Source organism: Colias eurytheme, chromosome 14 (assembly GCF_061535395.1).
Source record: "Colias eurytheme isolate Ceu_HAF_F1 chromosome 14, ilColEury1 Martin Lab GWU primary, whole genome shotgun sequence".
NCBI classification, from domain to species: domain Eukaryota; kingdom Metazoa; phylum Arthropoda; class Insecta; order Lepidoptera; family Pieridae; genus Colias; species Colias eurytheme.
This window is the reverse complement of record NC_142993.1, coordinates 2,696,599-2,714,286: the sequence shown is the minus strand read 5'-3', so window position 1 is coordinate 2,714,286 and position 17,688 is coordinate 2,696,599. Positions and strand designations below refer to the sequence as shown.

Sequence of the window (17,688 nt, the reverse complement as noted above, 5' to 3'; positions counted from 1 at the left end):
GATCGATTGAATACATCCATCATTGAATAATCCGAAAGATGTGTTGCTTTAATGTAACTCATTGCTTGAAAACACGTGTGGTAATGTCGAGCCGATCACTTGATAATTGTCCGGGACGCAGCAGTAGAATAATTTCCATCCATTTTGGATTTCATGTAAATGTAATGAATAGATCCAGGCCGACCATAATGACGAACATATTATGTCATTGCATCTTGCGCATATTCATGCGTATGACTTGGGCTACCTGTGTATGTCGCCGGTAAAATAGCACCTAAGCACCTAAATAGCCCAATATTTTCTGCATCTTCTTCTCTGTGCTAATTGCATCGCGTAAATGGATGTAATCTTCAAAACGCAATTTAGCTTGGTTCAATCGAATGAGCCAGGGCCTCCGTTTCAATTTTAACGTTATAATATTATTTCAACGCAATATTGTTGAAGCAGTCGACGAAATCGCGACAAATAGTTGTCAGAATTTTTACATTTTTAGAGATTTTTTTTTAAATAATTAATCGAACTATCCTTCTTGGTTAGTTTCCTCACCGAAAATACCTTATCAACTTCTGAAAGCACGCGTAAACTTTTATGTATCTGCTTTATATTTGAGGGATTTTTATGTATCTGCTTTAATTGCACTTTTCAATAATTGATTTAAAAAAAATACAGACAATAGTTTATTCACCCTTTTTACTTTTGAATTATTTTACACAAAATACATTTTTGAACGCATGAATGTCAAACAATATTTTGACCGTATTCAACCGTATTTGACTGGATTGACAACTAATGATTGACATGTACGTAAATCAAAATTATTTTTATATAGTGGCCCGCCCCGGCTTCGGCCGTGGTACATATTTCGCAATAAAAGGTAGCCTATGTCCTTTCTCGGGTATCAAAATATCTCCATACCAAATTTCATGCAAATTGGTTCAGTAGTTTAGGCGTGATTGAGTAACAGACAGACAGACAGACAGAGTTACTTTCGCATTTATAATATTAGTATGGATTGTTTTTGCCATCGCCACTTTCTTATTTATGTTCGTTTTTGTAACCTCTTATGGGTATATTAACTCTCTCCTTAAAATGAGTTCATACTTACTCAAATAAATATGAAATACATAGAATATACAAACAAAGTATGCAGCAGATTTGTGGACTGTAATTTACTACTATGTACTTATTTCACTGTAAAAGCTTTCCGTTTTATTGTAAAAGTTTGGAAGCTTTGGAGAAAAGCCAAGTTTCAACCTAGGTACCTAATATTAAGTACATAAAAATACGATAGGTTACATCTCAGCAACATACTACATAAATATTAAATACAATACACCTAACATACAAACGTATCTCAATTAAAAGTTTTAATTTGGCACGTTGCAATTATTATTTGAACATTATGACGATGCTTTATAAAACTTCATAAAATTGGTAACAAGCTTCATCAAAAGAAAAGTTTTGAATTTATATTCAAAGCGAGCGTCAAGCTGCAAGCTGAATGCGGAAAATTGTATTAAATAATAGTTCACGTAAGGAGACATTCAGTTTAGCTTTGTTTATGATACATATATCCGAGTCATGAATCTAGATCTATATACTAATATTATAAAGCTGAAGAGTTTGTTTGTTTGTTTGAACGCACTAATCTCGGGAACTACTGGTCCGATTTGAAAAATTCTTTCGGTGTTAGATAGCCCATTTATCGAGGAAGGTTATAGGCTATATTTCATCACGCTACGGGCAACAGGAGTGGAGCCACGGGGGTGAAACCGCGCGGAGCAGCTAGTTACTAATAACGATTTAAGCTCAGTCAGGCTCAGGTAGAGCTACCAGATTTGGAAGACCGTCGTTATGCATAGGTAAGATAGAGATAATGAGTTATGATTTCAGATTTAGGTAATAACTAGCTGTCCCGGCGAACTTTGTACCGCCCTGTCAATGAATGTTGTGTTACCTTTTAGCTGAACTAATTTAGGCTTTGATGAACGTAATACAATGATACAAAATAAATATTTATATGGATTGATATATAATAGTATTTTAATTTATTACTTCAAACACGTCTCAGAGAAAAATGATTGAATTTTAATAAGCTGTGCAGCATGGATTAACTCTTTTCATTCTTTAACTGTTATCGACCACGCCATCGTTTCGTTTCACTTTAGTTGTGATAATAATTCTACCATTATCATTGGGCGATCGACGCTGATACAGTGGGTAACCATCGCTGCTTGTGATGGTCTCTGCCATCAATTTTCGTGGATACCTTTTGGTACACTCGCTGTCAACCATGCATGGTGTTTGTTGGTTGATGGTTTCACACGGTCCATGAATCATATTCGTGATAAAAACGTCATGTCGGTCTGGATCGGTTTTAGGATTAGCAATCCCCGCACACTCATATATTTTATTCTTTCGACTAACCAAATTAAAATGTGTGCATGCTGCAAGCCAGATTTTCGTCATTCGATTGAATACATCCATCATTGAATAATTCCAAAGATGTGTTCCTTTAATGTAACTCATCAGTGATCGGATTTTTTTCTTGAAAACACGTGTGGTGATGACGTGCCGATCACTTGATATTTTACCGGGAAGCAACAGTTGAATAATTTCCATCCATTTCGGATTACATATAAATGTAATGAATAGATCTGGCCGACCATAATGACGAACATATTATTATGTCATTGCATCTTGCACATATTCACTTGGGCTACCTGTGTATGTCGCCGGTAAAATAATCAATAGACCAACATTTTTTGCATCTTCTTCTGTGCTAATTGCATGGCGTAAATGGATGCAATCTTCAAAACGCAATTTAACTTGTTTATAGCTACGCAATATTGTTGACGCAGTCGACGAAATCGCAACAAATAATTTTAATTTTTTACATTTTTATTGAATTTTTTTTTAATTTTAATTTTTTCTAGCTGGCCCGGCGAACTTCGTACCGCCCAGTCAATGAATGTCGTGTTACCTTTGGGCTTGGAACTAATTTAGGCTTTGATGAATGGAATACAATGATACAAAATAAATAAAGATATATAACAGCATTTTATTTCGATGAATAACACATAGGTATAGGAAAAAGAATAAAAAAAAACAATAATTAGATACTTGATTACTTCATACACGTGCCAGAGAAAAATTATCGAATTAAACTACGTTTTGCAGCCTGGGATGCATTCGGATTAACTCTTTTCATTCTTTAACTGGTGTCGACCACGAAATCGTTTCCTTTCACTTTAGTTATGATAGTTCTACCACTATCATCTTGTTGCCTGTGATAGTTTCTACAGTAAATTTTCGTGGATTCCTTTTGGAACACTCGCTGTCAACCATGCATGGTGATTGGCGGTTGATGGTGCCACACGGTCCATCAATCATATTCGTGATTACAACATAATGTCGGTCTGGATCGATTGAATACATCCATCATTGAATAATCCGAAAGATGTGTTGCTTTAATGTAACTCATTGCTTGAAAACACGTGTGGTAATGTCGAGCCGATCACTTGATAATTGTCCGGGACGCAGCAGTAGAATAATTTCCATCCATTTTGGATTTCATGTAAATGTAATGAATAGATCCAGGCCGACCATAATGACGAACATATTATGTCATTGCATCTTGCGCATATTCATGCGTATGACTTGGGCTACCTGTGTATGTCGCCGGTAAAATAGCACCTAAGCACCTAAATAGCCCAATATTTTCTGCATCTTCTTCTCTGTGCTAATTGCATCGCGTAAATGGATGTAATCTTCAAAACGCAATTTAGCTTGGTTCAATCGAATGAGCCAGGGCCTCCGTTTCAATTTTAACGTTATAATATTATTTCAACGCAATATTGTTGAAGCAGTCGACGAAATCGCGACAAATAGTTGTCAGAATTTTTACATTTTTAGAGATTTTTTTTTAAATAATTAATCGAACTATCCTTCTTGGTTAGTTTCCTCACCGAAAATACCTTATCAACTTCTGAAAGCACGCGTAAACTTTTATGTATCTGCTTTATATTTGAGGGATTTTTATGTATCTGCTTTAATTGCACTTTTCAATAATTGATTTAAAAAAAATACAGACAATAGTTTATTCACCCTTTTTACTTTTGAATTATTTTACACAAAATACATTTTTGAACGCATGAATGTCAAACAATATTTTGACCGTATTCAACCGTATTTGACTGGATTGACAACTAATGATTGACATGTACGTAAATCAAAATTATTTTTATATAGTGGCCCGCCCCGGCTTCGGCCGTGGTACATATTTCGCAATAAAAGGTAGCCTATGTCCTTTCTCGGGTATCAAAATATCTCCATACCAAATTTCATGCAAATTGGTTCAGTAGTTTAGGCGTGATTGAGTAACAGACAGACAGACAGACAGAGTTACTTTCGCATTTATAATATTAGTATGGATTACGTATAATTGTTTAAGGCCAAGATGTTTTTTCCATAAGTAGAATACTCTACTAGTGCTATTAGCCAACAAGCATCCGTGCTACACCTTTTCATAAGTAGATATAATTTATGTTTATATTTGATAAAGGCTAGAGAAAGATAAAAGAGAAGGTAACATGAAATACGGGGCTGACGCTTTTCTTAGTTGAATAAGAAGCATATTTAATTTACTACTTCTAAAAACGAGTTAAATTTATTTTTAAGATTAAATAGTGCTAACCATAAATTATAAAATTTATAGACCAAAATACATTTACACGATTAACCTCCCGTTCAATACATCTAAGAGAATTTTCCACATGGGAACCCTACTCGATGCAAAATTTATGGGTCTAAGAAGATTGCACTCTAAGCCGCGTCTGCCCCCGGCGACTGTCCAACGCATAAATTGCTTATATCTCTAATAACACTGGGGTTTTAGCGAATCGTTATAGAAACAGATTGCTATTACACGCAGTACCGACAATGTCCAGTTAACTGTGCTATAAATATTACAGTATTGGCTATTGCCCGCGATTCCCTATTTAACCTCCTTAGGGGATGCAGCGCATAAAATATTCTCAGTTTGTACATACATATTTAGGTAAAAAAATTCTGATAAGTTTATTAATTGATGTAAATCTATACATCTATACAAATATTATAAAGAGGAAAGGTTTGATTTTTTGTTTGTTTGTTTGTTTATATGAATTGAATAGGCTCCGAAACTACTTGGCAGATTTGAAAAATTCTTTCACTGTTGGAAAGCTACATCATTTCTGAGTGACATAGGCTAGGTTTTATCCCGGAAATCCCACGGGAACGGGAACTATGCGGGTTTTTTTTTTGAAAACGCGGGCGAAGCCGCAGGCGGAAAGCTAGTTGTGTTATATATTATCTATATGTGGTGATATCATATTATTCACTACCGCTGTTCTTGTTCCTTTTGAATGACATGCAATGACATCACATTCATTTTAATAGCTTTCACTAGAACCTTGATAAACGTTATAGAGGAGCCATAAATTAGTTACCTTATATGTATCCTTACTTAGTGAATGAAACGTCCTTAAATGGCCGTAACAACAATAAATTTATTTCCCCGCTGCCAATTTAAACGATAATTTACAAATGATCGACCCAAAGATAATAAATTAAGAGCGCGACTCAATTTATTACACATTGCTACAATTTCACCGAACATGCATCATACAGGCCGGTCCATATATCATCAGCTTATTTGCCGCTGAAAGGGACAGCAGATCTTTGATTTACGCATCACTTTCTTCTGAATACCGTTAAACCTTTTACGAGGAAAGTTCGTAAAGTATGACAGATGGGCCGCTCGCATTCATTTACGCCGATTTAATAATAAAGTGTCTTATTATGCGTCATAATGTTCGGCGTTGATGTGGTAATACGCTATTTATGTTCAACTTATCATATTTTAACAATAAGGTTTTCAGAGTCGACGCGACTTTCACGTGAAAGCTCTGTCCTCATATATGATTGATGATATGAACAAAAATTGTCGGTTTGTCTGAAGCATCTCTTAAAACTTGCTTAAAACCATATTATAGATTATGTCATAATTATGTATTACTAAAAAATATGAAAATAAACTGAAAAAAGTTTTCATTCCACTTCAGACGAATACCTACTTCGATTTGCATTATTTTCTGTTTTGCTAGGAACATAAACAATATTTCTACAAAAATCAAGCGTACAAATTATTATACACATGACAAAAACCTTGCAAATTAAGAAAATAACATTATCTCAATCCTCCTTCAAATTTAGAATACAAAGACAATCTAGACCAAATGAGTTTTTATGCAAATACATATATTCTATGGGCGAAACTAAAGGCGCCGATAGACTTATCTATAAACATTAATTTAAACAAAAGATGGTTATGGTCGACATAGAGGCTGGTTTTGTGATAATAGCATAAACGCCGTGTGAAGTGGAACAAGCTGGCCTGGTTATGGAAATCAGGGAAATGATCGATGCGAATTTGATATGAGAACGGTTGCTTTTAAATATTTGTAGTTTTACTCAAAACCTGTATAACAATCCTTTCTATATAGTCTACTCACTACTGTATTAGCAAATGTTATGGTGCAGTTAGACATGAGTTAGACGTATGCTATTTATAAATAATAATAATAATAAAAAGGCGTAGGGATGTGACGACCCCATCGCCCCCGGTTGGCATATCTACAATAGATATCCCAGCCGTGCAGTCAGTCACCCCGCAGGGCACCTTGTGGCGAGGTGTCGGGGAGTAGCGACCCCGCGGGAACCGAGCGCTCCCGGGGGAGGTCCCTGTCCTCACCTCTGGACTGCCCCAGTGGCAGTTCGGAGTGAACAATGACGAGGTTCAGGATCCCCCACCTCTGGCTTGCCTTTGTTGGCCGTCCAGAGTGGAGCCGCCAGAGCTATATGCTCGGGGGTGGAAGTGTCTAATGGCGTAATAGCGGGGAAACCCGCTCCGGGCCTGCGGGCCCGCGATGGTGAAACCGGTGCCGCACCTCTCTACACCCCTAGCCGTTCAGCTGATGTTGCCCCCTTGTTGCCATTCTCGGTAACCTTTTTGGGAGCCCATCGACCGAACTGGCGAGTCACCGTCTGCCATTATTTTCAATTTTTAATATTGAAAAGGCAGACGTCCATAGTCCCCATAGAACCAATATACCAGTCCATCTAACACCCCCTTCCATAACCCAGTTTCGTTCATTTCCATTTTTCTGCAATAGTCCTACATTGGCCGCGGACTGCCCAGGGCTGTATCTCTATAGTGCAGTCATGGGCAGGCTGCGGCTGGTGTCCCACAACACATTAAATTCTCTAAAGGGCCTCTGCGTGTTGGACCTGTGTCCCCACGTAAGCCTTCCAAAGGACCGGGTATCTTCCTTCTGGTGGTACCCGTGTATTATGGAGAGAGACATAATAATAATAAGGGCGTAGGGATGTGACGACCCCATCGCCCACGGTTGGAATATCTATTGTTTACGTGACAATAGATATTCCACCCGTGCAGTCAGTCAACCCGCAGGACACCTTGTGGCGTGGTGTCGGGGAGTAGCGACCCCGCGGGAACCGAGTGCTCCCGGGGGAGGCCCCTGTCTTCATCTCCGGCTTGCCTTCACCGGCCGGTCGGAGTGAAGCCTGACGAGGACAGGACCCCCACCTCTGGCTTGCCTTAAGCGGCCGGCCAGAGTGGAGTCGCGAGAGCTTTTAGCTCGAAGGGTGGATGCGAATCGTAAGTGGCGAGTGGGCACGTGATGCTGGACCCTCAGGGAGCGCGTGATCGTAGTTTAAAGTCCAGGGACGCCTCTCCACCCTTAGCTGCTCACAATATGTTGCCCCCTTGTCGCACTATTGCAGCGACTTATTTCGGGGGCCCATACAGTGAGAGGGCGAGTCACCACCTGCCAACAAATTTTTACTTCCCTTAAGTAGAAAGGCAGGTGCCATAGTTTCCATAGTCCCCAATTCCAGTCCATGTAGCATCCCATTCCATAGCCCGGTTTATTTTGCTTCCATTTCTCACAATAGTCCTACATCGGCCGCGGACTGCCCAGGACTGTATCTCTATAGTGCAGTCATGGGCAGACTGCGGCTGGTGTCCCACAACACAGTAAAATTCTCGAAAGGGCCTCTGCGTGTTGGATCCGTGTCCCCACGTAAGCCTTCCAAAAGTCCGGGTACCGTCCTTCTGGTGGTACCCGAGTATTATGGAACCGAGAAACATAATAATAATAAGGGCGTAGGGATGTGACGACCCCATCGCCCACGGTTGGAATATCTATTGTCTACGTGACAATAGATATTCCACCCGTGCAATCAGTCAACCCGCAGGACACCTTGTGGCGGGGTGTCGGGGAGTAGCGACCCCGCGGGAACCGAGTGCTCCCGGGGGAGGCCCCTGTCTTCATCTCCGGCTCGCCTTCACCGGCCGGTCGGAGTGAAGCCTGACGAGGACAGGACCCCCACCTCTGGCTTGCCTTAACCGGCCGGCCAGAGTGGAGTCGCGAGAGCTTTTAGCTCGAAGGGTGGATGCGAAGCGTAAGTGGCGAGTGGGCACGTGATGCTGGACCCTCAGGGAGCGCGTGATCGTAGTTTAAAGTCCAGGGACGCCTCTCCACCCTTAGCTGCTCACAATATGTTGCCCCCTTGTCGCACTATTGCAGCGACTTATTTCGGGGGCCCATACAGTGAGAGGGCGAGTCACCACCTGCCAACATATTTTTACTTTCTTTTAGTAGAAAGGCAGGTGCCATAGTTTCCCATAGTCCTCAGTACCAGTCCATTTAGCATCCCAATCCATAGCCCAATCATTAAATTTCCATACCCTGCAATAGTCCTACATCGACCGCGGACTGCCCAGGGCTGTATCTCTATAGTGCAGTCATGGGCAGGCTGCGGCTGGTGTCCCACAACACATTAAAATTCTCGAAAGGGCCTCTGCGTGTTGGATCCGTGTCCCCACGTAAGCCTTCCAAAGATCCGGGTACTGTCCTTCTGGTGGTACCCGAGTATTATGGAAATGAGAAACATAATAATAATAATATATCGTTTATTTCTTATTCCTTTCATAGACATAAACATGGACATATTCAATATAGTTTTGTTCACAAGTAAAAAGTATAAGTGGCACCCGTTTTAGGCTTAGTTCGAAGAACTAGCCTGTATATACAGGCACCAGCTTCTCCCTGAGTCATTTGAACTTAAATAAAACAAAAAAACTTGAAAAGTGAGCTAGTTATATAAATGGTATGTGCAAGCATATTATACAAATATGATTACTAAATAAATATAAAGTTTTAAATTTATGAGTAATGTGTGTGTGTGTGTGTGTGTTGGCGTGTATATGTGTGTCAAAATAAAGTAAATATATCAAGTAGATTATAAATAAATAAGAGAATAAATAAAAATACAAAAAATAGGTAAAATAAACAAATATTGATTTATAATTTTAATAAATTTAGTATGTAATTGATTAAATACTAAACAAATTATATATATTTTATAATATTTATATGTGAAACAAGATTTATAGTTTTATAGTTTTTTCTTTAGTAAGTTTTCGGTGGATTCATAAGACAACTCCTGTAACCATTCTGTGACTGTTTTTTTACATTTATAGTTATTCATAGAATATATGTTTAAGATTTTATTTGCTTTATTGTAAATATAATCTCCTAATATAGCATAAAACTTCGTAGGAAAATAGTGTTGAGAACGTTTAACCTCACATACCATGTAGGATCTACGTTTATCAGTGCTGTTTAAGTCAAATTCAAGTTCCTGGTGTTTTCTTAAAATAAGTTGCAGCAAAAACAATTGTCGCACTGTTAGGACTTGGCATTTTTTATATAAATCTTTGGTCGGATAATCAATTGGCCGAAAGGTCATGACTTTTAAAACTGATCTTTGTGCTCTCTCAATGGTAAGCATGTTACTCTTAGCCATGCCACCCCAAGCAGATATTCCATAATTTATTAAGGACTGGCATAATGTAAAGTATATCCGTTTAATGAGGTTGAAGTTCATGATGTGACGGAGATTTTTAAAAATAATTATCAATTTACGAATGCGGGCAGCCAGAAGTGTTGCATGTTTATTAAAATTTAGATAGCAATCAACAATAACACCTAGATACTTAATGGAATCAACATTTTGAAGAGTTATACATGTACAAGATAGTTTATCAGGGCAGAAATGAGCTTTAAGTGTTAAGTTACTTGAATGTCTTATAGAATTTTTGTTTATGCCAAAAGTTAAGTATTTGGTTTTATCAGAATTAAGAGTCAACGAATTAGATAGCAGCCAATTACTTACGATATTTAAACCAGACTGTGAATGTGAAAAAGCTTCCTCCCACGTTCGACCATCAAATATTAAAACCGTGTCATCTGCATAAGCTATTATTTTGCCGTTTTCAAGAGATAGATTTGTCAAGTCATTCATGTACAGTAAGAAAAGCGTTGGACCTAAAATACTTCCCTGCGGAATACCAAAAGAAAGCGTTTGTTCGGTACTAATTAAGCCGTTTAGTTTAACAATTTGTGTTCTATCGGTTAAGTAACTTTTGAACAATTCAAATGGTTTACCTCTTATACCGACATAATTTAGTTTGTTTAATAGCAGGGGCATCGATACCGTATCAAAAGCTTTCGCGAGATCGAGGAAGACGGCAACACATCTTCTATTTATATCAAGATTAGCCACAACGTGATCGATAAGATTGTGTAGTGCGTCCGTCGTTGATCTCGATCTGCGAAAGCCAAATTGATTGGGTGATAAAATACAGTGCTTCTCAAAGTAAGTAACCAAACGTGTATTCATTATTTTTTCAAATATCTTTGAGAGGCATGGGAGTATCGATATAGGGCGATAATTATTCATAGAACCTCTATCTCCCGCCTTATATATTGGATGGATAATTGCTTTTTTAAAAGTGTTGGGGAAAGTCCCAGAAGACAAGCACAAATTAAAAATGTACACAAGGGGCTTAACAAATATAGGTCTATATTGTTTAACTATATTGGCTGGGATGTTGTCCCATCCAACTGCACAATCACTTCGAAGAGAGACTATCAGATTGTTTATTTCTATCTCGTCGGTTTCATAGAAACAAAAAGAATTAAAAAAATTGGACGGGGACGAGGAAGGAAGAGTCGCATCAGATGTATTATGTGAAATCTTTTCTGCAAGTTCCTTACCAATATTAGCAAAATAATAGTTGATGCTATTTAGCGTTTCAACCGCATTTTCAGAATTATTAAGTAAGTCACAGCCATTTTGATTTCGAGTATTCATGTGAGTAAATTTTTTTATGCAATTCCAAAGTGATTTATTGTTATTACTTGAGTTTATTATAAGTGTCCGTTCATAATTTCTTTTTACTTTTTTTAACAATGCGTTACAAAAGTTACGGTAACGTTTATAAGTTATAGATAAGATAAGATTATTAGGCGCTTTTTTAAATTTTTTTTGTAGTTTATCCCTAAGTCTAATGCAGCGAAGTAAACCAGGAGTAATCCATGGTTTGATAATTTTTTTGCGGCAAGAAATTTGTTTCGTAGTTGTAGACTGTTGTATACCCTGAGAAATAAGATTAGTGAAATAAGACGCGGCTAAATTAGGATCCGTTATTGTGTATAATTGAGAAAAATCTAATTTATCAAAATAATTACTCAAGGCATCAAAGTCGGTTGTCGTTATAGATTTAAGTTCGGTTTTTGGCCTATTTTTAGAAGAAAATTGCAAGCAAAAAACTACTGGGTTATGATCGGTGACTAAAGAATCAATAATAAAAGTATGATATAACTCTTTACTTTTAACCATAACATGGTCTAAACAGTTGTTTAATCGGGTTGGCAATAAATGTGCTGGTAAAAGTCCTGTCATAGCTATACAATTGAGATACTCACTTGATAAATGATCTGTGTTTGATGATTTTATGTCTATATTTATATCGCCTGTAATTATAATATTTGGATACATGGATAGTTTATTTACGATCGAATGCGAAGAATTAATAAAATTTTGAATATTTTTAAAACTTGGGGAACGATAAATGGCTATAAGAGCTGTATCACTCCCTATCTTTAGTACTAAGCAATTTGCCTCAGAAAAATCCGGTTCTTCAAGAAGTATTGACATAACATTTTCACGTACATAAATAGTTAAACCATCATTCTGATTTAAATACTTTGTATTTGCAAACGATTTAAAACCAATTAAGGTAGGAATTATATTATTACAAGACAACCAACACTCTGTTAAAACTATAATATCAAATACAAAATTAAATCTCGACAACAATAGAAGCAAATTATCCCAGTTAGCACTCAAACTACGAATGTTTTGCGTTAATATTTTTAAATATGAATTCTTACGTATTTTGCTGCAACAAGATTCCGGGTCACTGTATACTGCACTTGGATTCATGTTATTATCTAAATCATCAAGCACACATGTTTGTATAAAATCACACATTGTTATTTTTTGCGAATTTGAGCAGGAGATTTAACTTAGTTTTAAATATAGAAAAAGTAAGTATAGCTTTGTTAAGCTTTGTAAGCATGAAATATAAAGAACGGACAAGGATTATTTGTTTAACCTTATAAAGATTAAAATACGAACCAAAGAACAATAAGTTTTTGAAGTACCCTCTCATTAGCTGTAGAATATTAAAATTAATCAGAAAGGATACGTTAGGCCATCTAGTATCGTATGATGTTGTGTGGTACAAGTGATTAACGATAATATTTATTATAAATTTTTTACTTAATAATTTTGTTAACAATTTTGTAAAAAGTATGTGAACATTGGGATATATAATGTGCATATTTATAACTTTTGTTTGATTACCTATTATGTATAATAATATATTATAAAAATATAATTTGTATATATGCATGAGAAGAATAAGAAAATACTTAGATATAAAATATGATAGTATTGGTAACTTAATTACTTTATGTGAAGAGAATTTCAATGTTGATATTGTCTTGTTTAAGTGAATAAAGTTTTGTTTAATGTGTGTGTTTTGTAAGATTTGTTTATATAAAATTAAAAATAAGCTAATTAGGAGTCCCTTAATACGAACTAAAGAACAAAACGGGAGCCACTGCACAAAATTTCTTATACACATAGAAAATAGTCACTTTTGTTTCAGATTTTTCAGTGTACACTCGTTATCAACACGTATTGCTGGCGAACCTTCTTCCTTTTTGATGTAGATAATACCTCGAACTGTCCAATAAAATGAATAATTATTTTTCTTAGCAAATTCACGGGTGAGAAAGAAGAGTTTCTTGGCTCTGGTTGATAATGATTCTGATATAAAGATTTGCTTCTGTGGGCCGGTAATATTTATATGGGTGGTATTTAGTTTTGAGCTTCTACTCTCTTTGTTGAAGTAGTAGAAATAAATATATCTATCGATTAGAAATGCATACATCTGAATCTTAGCAAAAATTTTAACAAGTTACTTTTAAAGGTTTTTAGGTTACCGTTTAAAAGTTCTAGAATGATAATTACTTAATTTATTACAGGATCAGGAATGTTGCAAACTGACTGTTGAAATTACCTAGCACAGTATTTATTTGATGGTAATTTAGCGACAAAACTTATACATCTGGTTATTTCAGGTAATAAACGCAATCATGGTTTTAGTGCACAGGAAGCTATCCATCTGTCGGTGTCTTACAAAAAAATTAATATAGACTTTGAGACGACATTAAATATTTTGCCAATTAAACAGGTTTTTTCATGAGATTCATGGAGATTTCTATAGAAAAAAGAGCGCATAATTTGTGCAAAATTTTAATGAATAAATAAAATTTATATTAAAAGCAGTTTATGATGCGACGTTTCCGTTCAAATTGCTTTTCAAGATAAAAAAATAATATTCATAAAACCAGATGACCAAAAAAAAAACACTGCTCAAACCCAAAAAAAGCTTTGACAACTTTACAAATGCATCTTTTTTGTAATAACGGAAGTACTTGAATTGTTTATATAATCATTTATGTATATGTTTAAAATAAATTATAAATTCATTCTGAAGCGAAAGTTCAAACATTCGATGACATAATGAACAAGCGATGATAGTCATAAAAATTTCTCGAGTATGTTTCCCACAGGAGATTACTGTTCTTATATTATCTTGTTCTATCTATTTAATTTTGTTTAAATTTATAAAGCAAAGTACTTACATTGCCAAGGAAGCCGCTACAAGGCTGTATGGGCGGCGGTAGAGGCGGCAGGTCCGGGGTTCGCGGACTACCCTCACTGTGGCCCATCTCAGTGCATCGCTGCAAAATAAAATCACTTCATAAGTCCATGAACATGCAACGACACTATGAAAATTTTGGATAAGTTTTCAAGTTTTTGTATTAAGCCATAACGTTTGAATTTTATTTTATACAACATTTTATACACTTTGTTTTAACTACATTTCTGTTACCACTAGGTATTAAAATGAGAAACAATGTGTTGTAAATTTTAATAGGTTTGAATGTAGCTATTAAATGTTAAATTAATTTTACAGTCTGTTAAATAAACAGCAATAACATGTCGGATCTATTTAATATTTTAATCCTACTAAGTGCCTGTCTAAAAGCCATGTAAGGATATGAAGGTCTTGTCTGTTTAGTTGACCTAATTGCGCAATATATTATAGTTAATTAACATTGTTTTATGTAATAAGAAATATCCAGAAATTAAAATTACCAGTATAGTTTCGATGCCTAATAGCCAAGTAAAAATTAATTTAAATATACATTACATATACTCTATTAATATTTGGTGTCGTACTGTACCATACATAATTATTACACACTATAAATATTCAATGGTATTTAAGTTGAAACTAAGATAACTGTGTATTTAAACTTTAAAGCTCCGAACAAATCAATAGGTTTCAGACTTCGGCAACCCTATCTCTAACACATCCAACAAAACATAAACAATAATAAAAACATCACCAAGAATAGAATAAATTAACATTTCTAAACATTCGTATTCTCAAGGATTACTAGCCTGCATTGTCCCACAAACCTGAAAGTGAATAACGGATTATTATTTACGATTTTCTGTCCGTGTGTAAGGAGAGCTGCTTCAAACAGGTCCCATTTGTAATTATGTATGCGAATGCATATATACCTGATATTATACGCAACGTAATGGTTATATTAGTCGAATATAACGTTATCTATAATTCAATCTAATGGCATATGGTGCTGGTGGCTGGCGCGAGTGAAGTTTAGTCGGTAGGACCCTGCACTCAGCAGGGTGATTCCGACATAACCCAGGGCTCTTCCCCCGAGTGCCCTGGGTATGCCTAAATGCATTCTCCACAATAAAAAAAAATAAAAAAAAATGGTGGCTGGCGCGAGAATTGGACAATCGAGTTCTCGGTTCGAAGTTCGAAGTAACTAAAAGCTTGGTGTAGCACTTGTACTAGGAGGATACACCTATTTACTTGCAACGTTACAACGTATTATATAGATAAAACTTAAGGAATCGATGATTTATAAAAACGATCCAACCAATGTAAAATAGATTTACCTAACCTAGTTTTACAATTTTACAAAACTTTATAAAGTGTTTTGTATACATCATGGTTAGGGATTAGAAATCATGTATTTAAATTGACTTTGATTAATATTATTACATATAATTTATTATGTTCTGAATAACTATAACAAGGTATTGATACACCTTTTTCTAGTTTTACAATAGTGGAGAAAACAAATCATTTTCATAATAATAAAACCACTTTCGAATTTTGTAAGCTCCACATACATAATGTATATGAATATGTATTTGTGTCATATGTTATGATGCTCCGAATACGAGTATATATTCAAATCATTAATGAATTATCTTCATCTCATATTGTTTAAATATTGTACAAAATGTAGTTATATTTGATAAAAGATACCTACCTTAAAAAGGTTTGTATAAATTTAAATGAATATAAATTACTTACTAAATGATTATTTTATTAAAGACATGTACATATTTCTGCCTAGATAGTTGTTTTGCGAAATATCTATTAGGTAACTTATTTGTTGTATAAACACGTAAACATAATATGCAAATACGACTTTTTCATAGCTTTTAATGCTGAAATCGCAAACGCTCGTTGTAAAAATCACACACATATTCAATCGAAAAGCAATAAGTATTAAGTCCTAAAACAGTTTTCAACAAAAGAACATACAAACAGTACTTAGTACTCGCAATGTCTACAAAAATCGACCTTTAATTTCGCATTCGAAATAAAACCGTTAATATCGATACGATTTGCTCTCGTTCACACAAATGACCACACCCAAAGGTGAACAAACGACCTCGCACTATCCGTTCATATCCCACACATTACATCCGCAATCCTTAATATTTCTAATAAAAACAGTTTCCAGACCCCCTACTGTCTGTCTGTCTGTTTTCCATTTCTTCCCGTGAGAGCTTAGACGTTGTTTTTCTCATAGAATACCTTTTCCAATGAAAGCCGCTGTATCGATACGTATATCCTGTATGATGAAACGAATAACATATTTAATTGGGATATTATTTAATATAGTTGAGGTATATATGCTAGTGCTCCGTTTCTGTGTGATTTTATTATTTTGCTCTAAAAAGCTTCTCAAATTAACAGTTGGCATAATTGCTTCCATAGATGTTTTCATGAATGAAGAAAAATTTGTAGTACACGAATATTAATGTAGGTACTTACTTATATAATCAATACGACATTATTGTTTTTGATTAAGTTTTTTTTTCTCTTTAGGCTTCACAGAAACTCTTTGGGTACATTTTATAAACACTTATGGTATCTACAGTGAAACCTGGTTAAGTGAGACATCAAGGGACCTGCAATTTCGTTTCACTTATAGAGGTATTCCACTTACTCAGTGTCTCAGATATACAGGTATAAATAAATATATGTCTCATTTACAGAGGGTTCCAATAATAATTTGACATTTTTCAAATAAAAATCTGTATGATAGCAAAGTGAAACTAAAACTGAAGGTAATTGAAGCTCAAAATTTGTACTTACGTACTTGGAATTACGTGTGGAATTTGTGGGTAGAATAAGAATGAGTAAACAAACAATATTATCTCAGTTACAGAGGTTTATGCATATAAAATTTACTCGCTGTCTCAGTTATAGAGGTAACTATGATGATAAATCGAAAGAACAAATCCCAGATATAGAGGTTTACCTCGTCCCACTAACAGAGGTAATTCAGTGCCAAAGTGTTGGGACCTCAGCATGAGTTCCAGTTATGGAGGTTTCTCACTTATCCAGGTCCCACTTAACCAAGTTTCACTGTATTACATAATACCTTTATCAGAATTTCAATACACAAGTCAATTAAAATGTTAGTGGTAGATGCTTGTAATAGCCGATCATTGGAAATGTATTATACCTACTTTTTAAGCTGCAAGCTTGTATGGCAGGAAATGCGACGTAATTATTACAAACATTTTACAATTACTGCCTTCCTTTCTAAGTGTACTAGATACTTTCACTTTAAAAATATCAAACTGTGCTAAGGAATTTAAATTTTAACACACTTTTAATATCTGGAAAGTGATCGTGGAAATAACTAAACTCATATATTTACTTACTATTTTAACTCTATGTGTTGGCTAACTATATTATTATTGTTGTTGTTAAATAAGATTTTGAGTGCAAACCTT

General features: G+C 35.5%; 1 protein-coding gene across 2 annotated transcripts in view; it reads right to left on the bottom strand.

Moving 5' to 3' along the window:
• The window catches only part of LOC149902737 (uncharacterized), a 103,255-nt gene that overhangs the window by 77,091 nt on the left and 8,476 nt on the right, over positions 1–17,688 (bottom strand). For both annotated transcript variants that reach the window (XM_090109452.1, XM_090109451.1), the window contains exon 2: positions 14,190–14,288. In XM_090109452.1, the coding sequence (XP_089965578.1) occupies positions 14,190–14,276 (87 nt within the window). In that variant the 5' untranslated portion in view covers positions 14,277–14,288. The remainder of the gene's footprint in view (positions 1–14,189; positions 14,289–17,688) is intronic.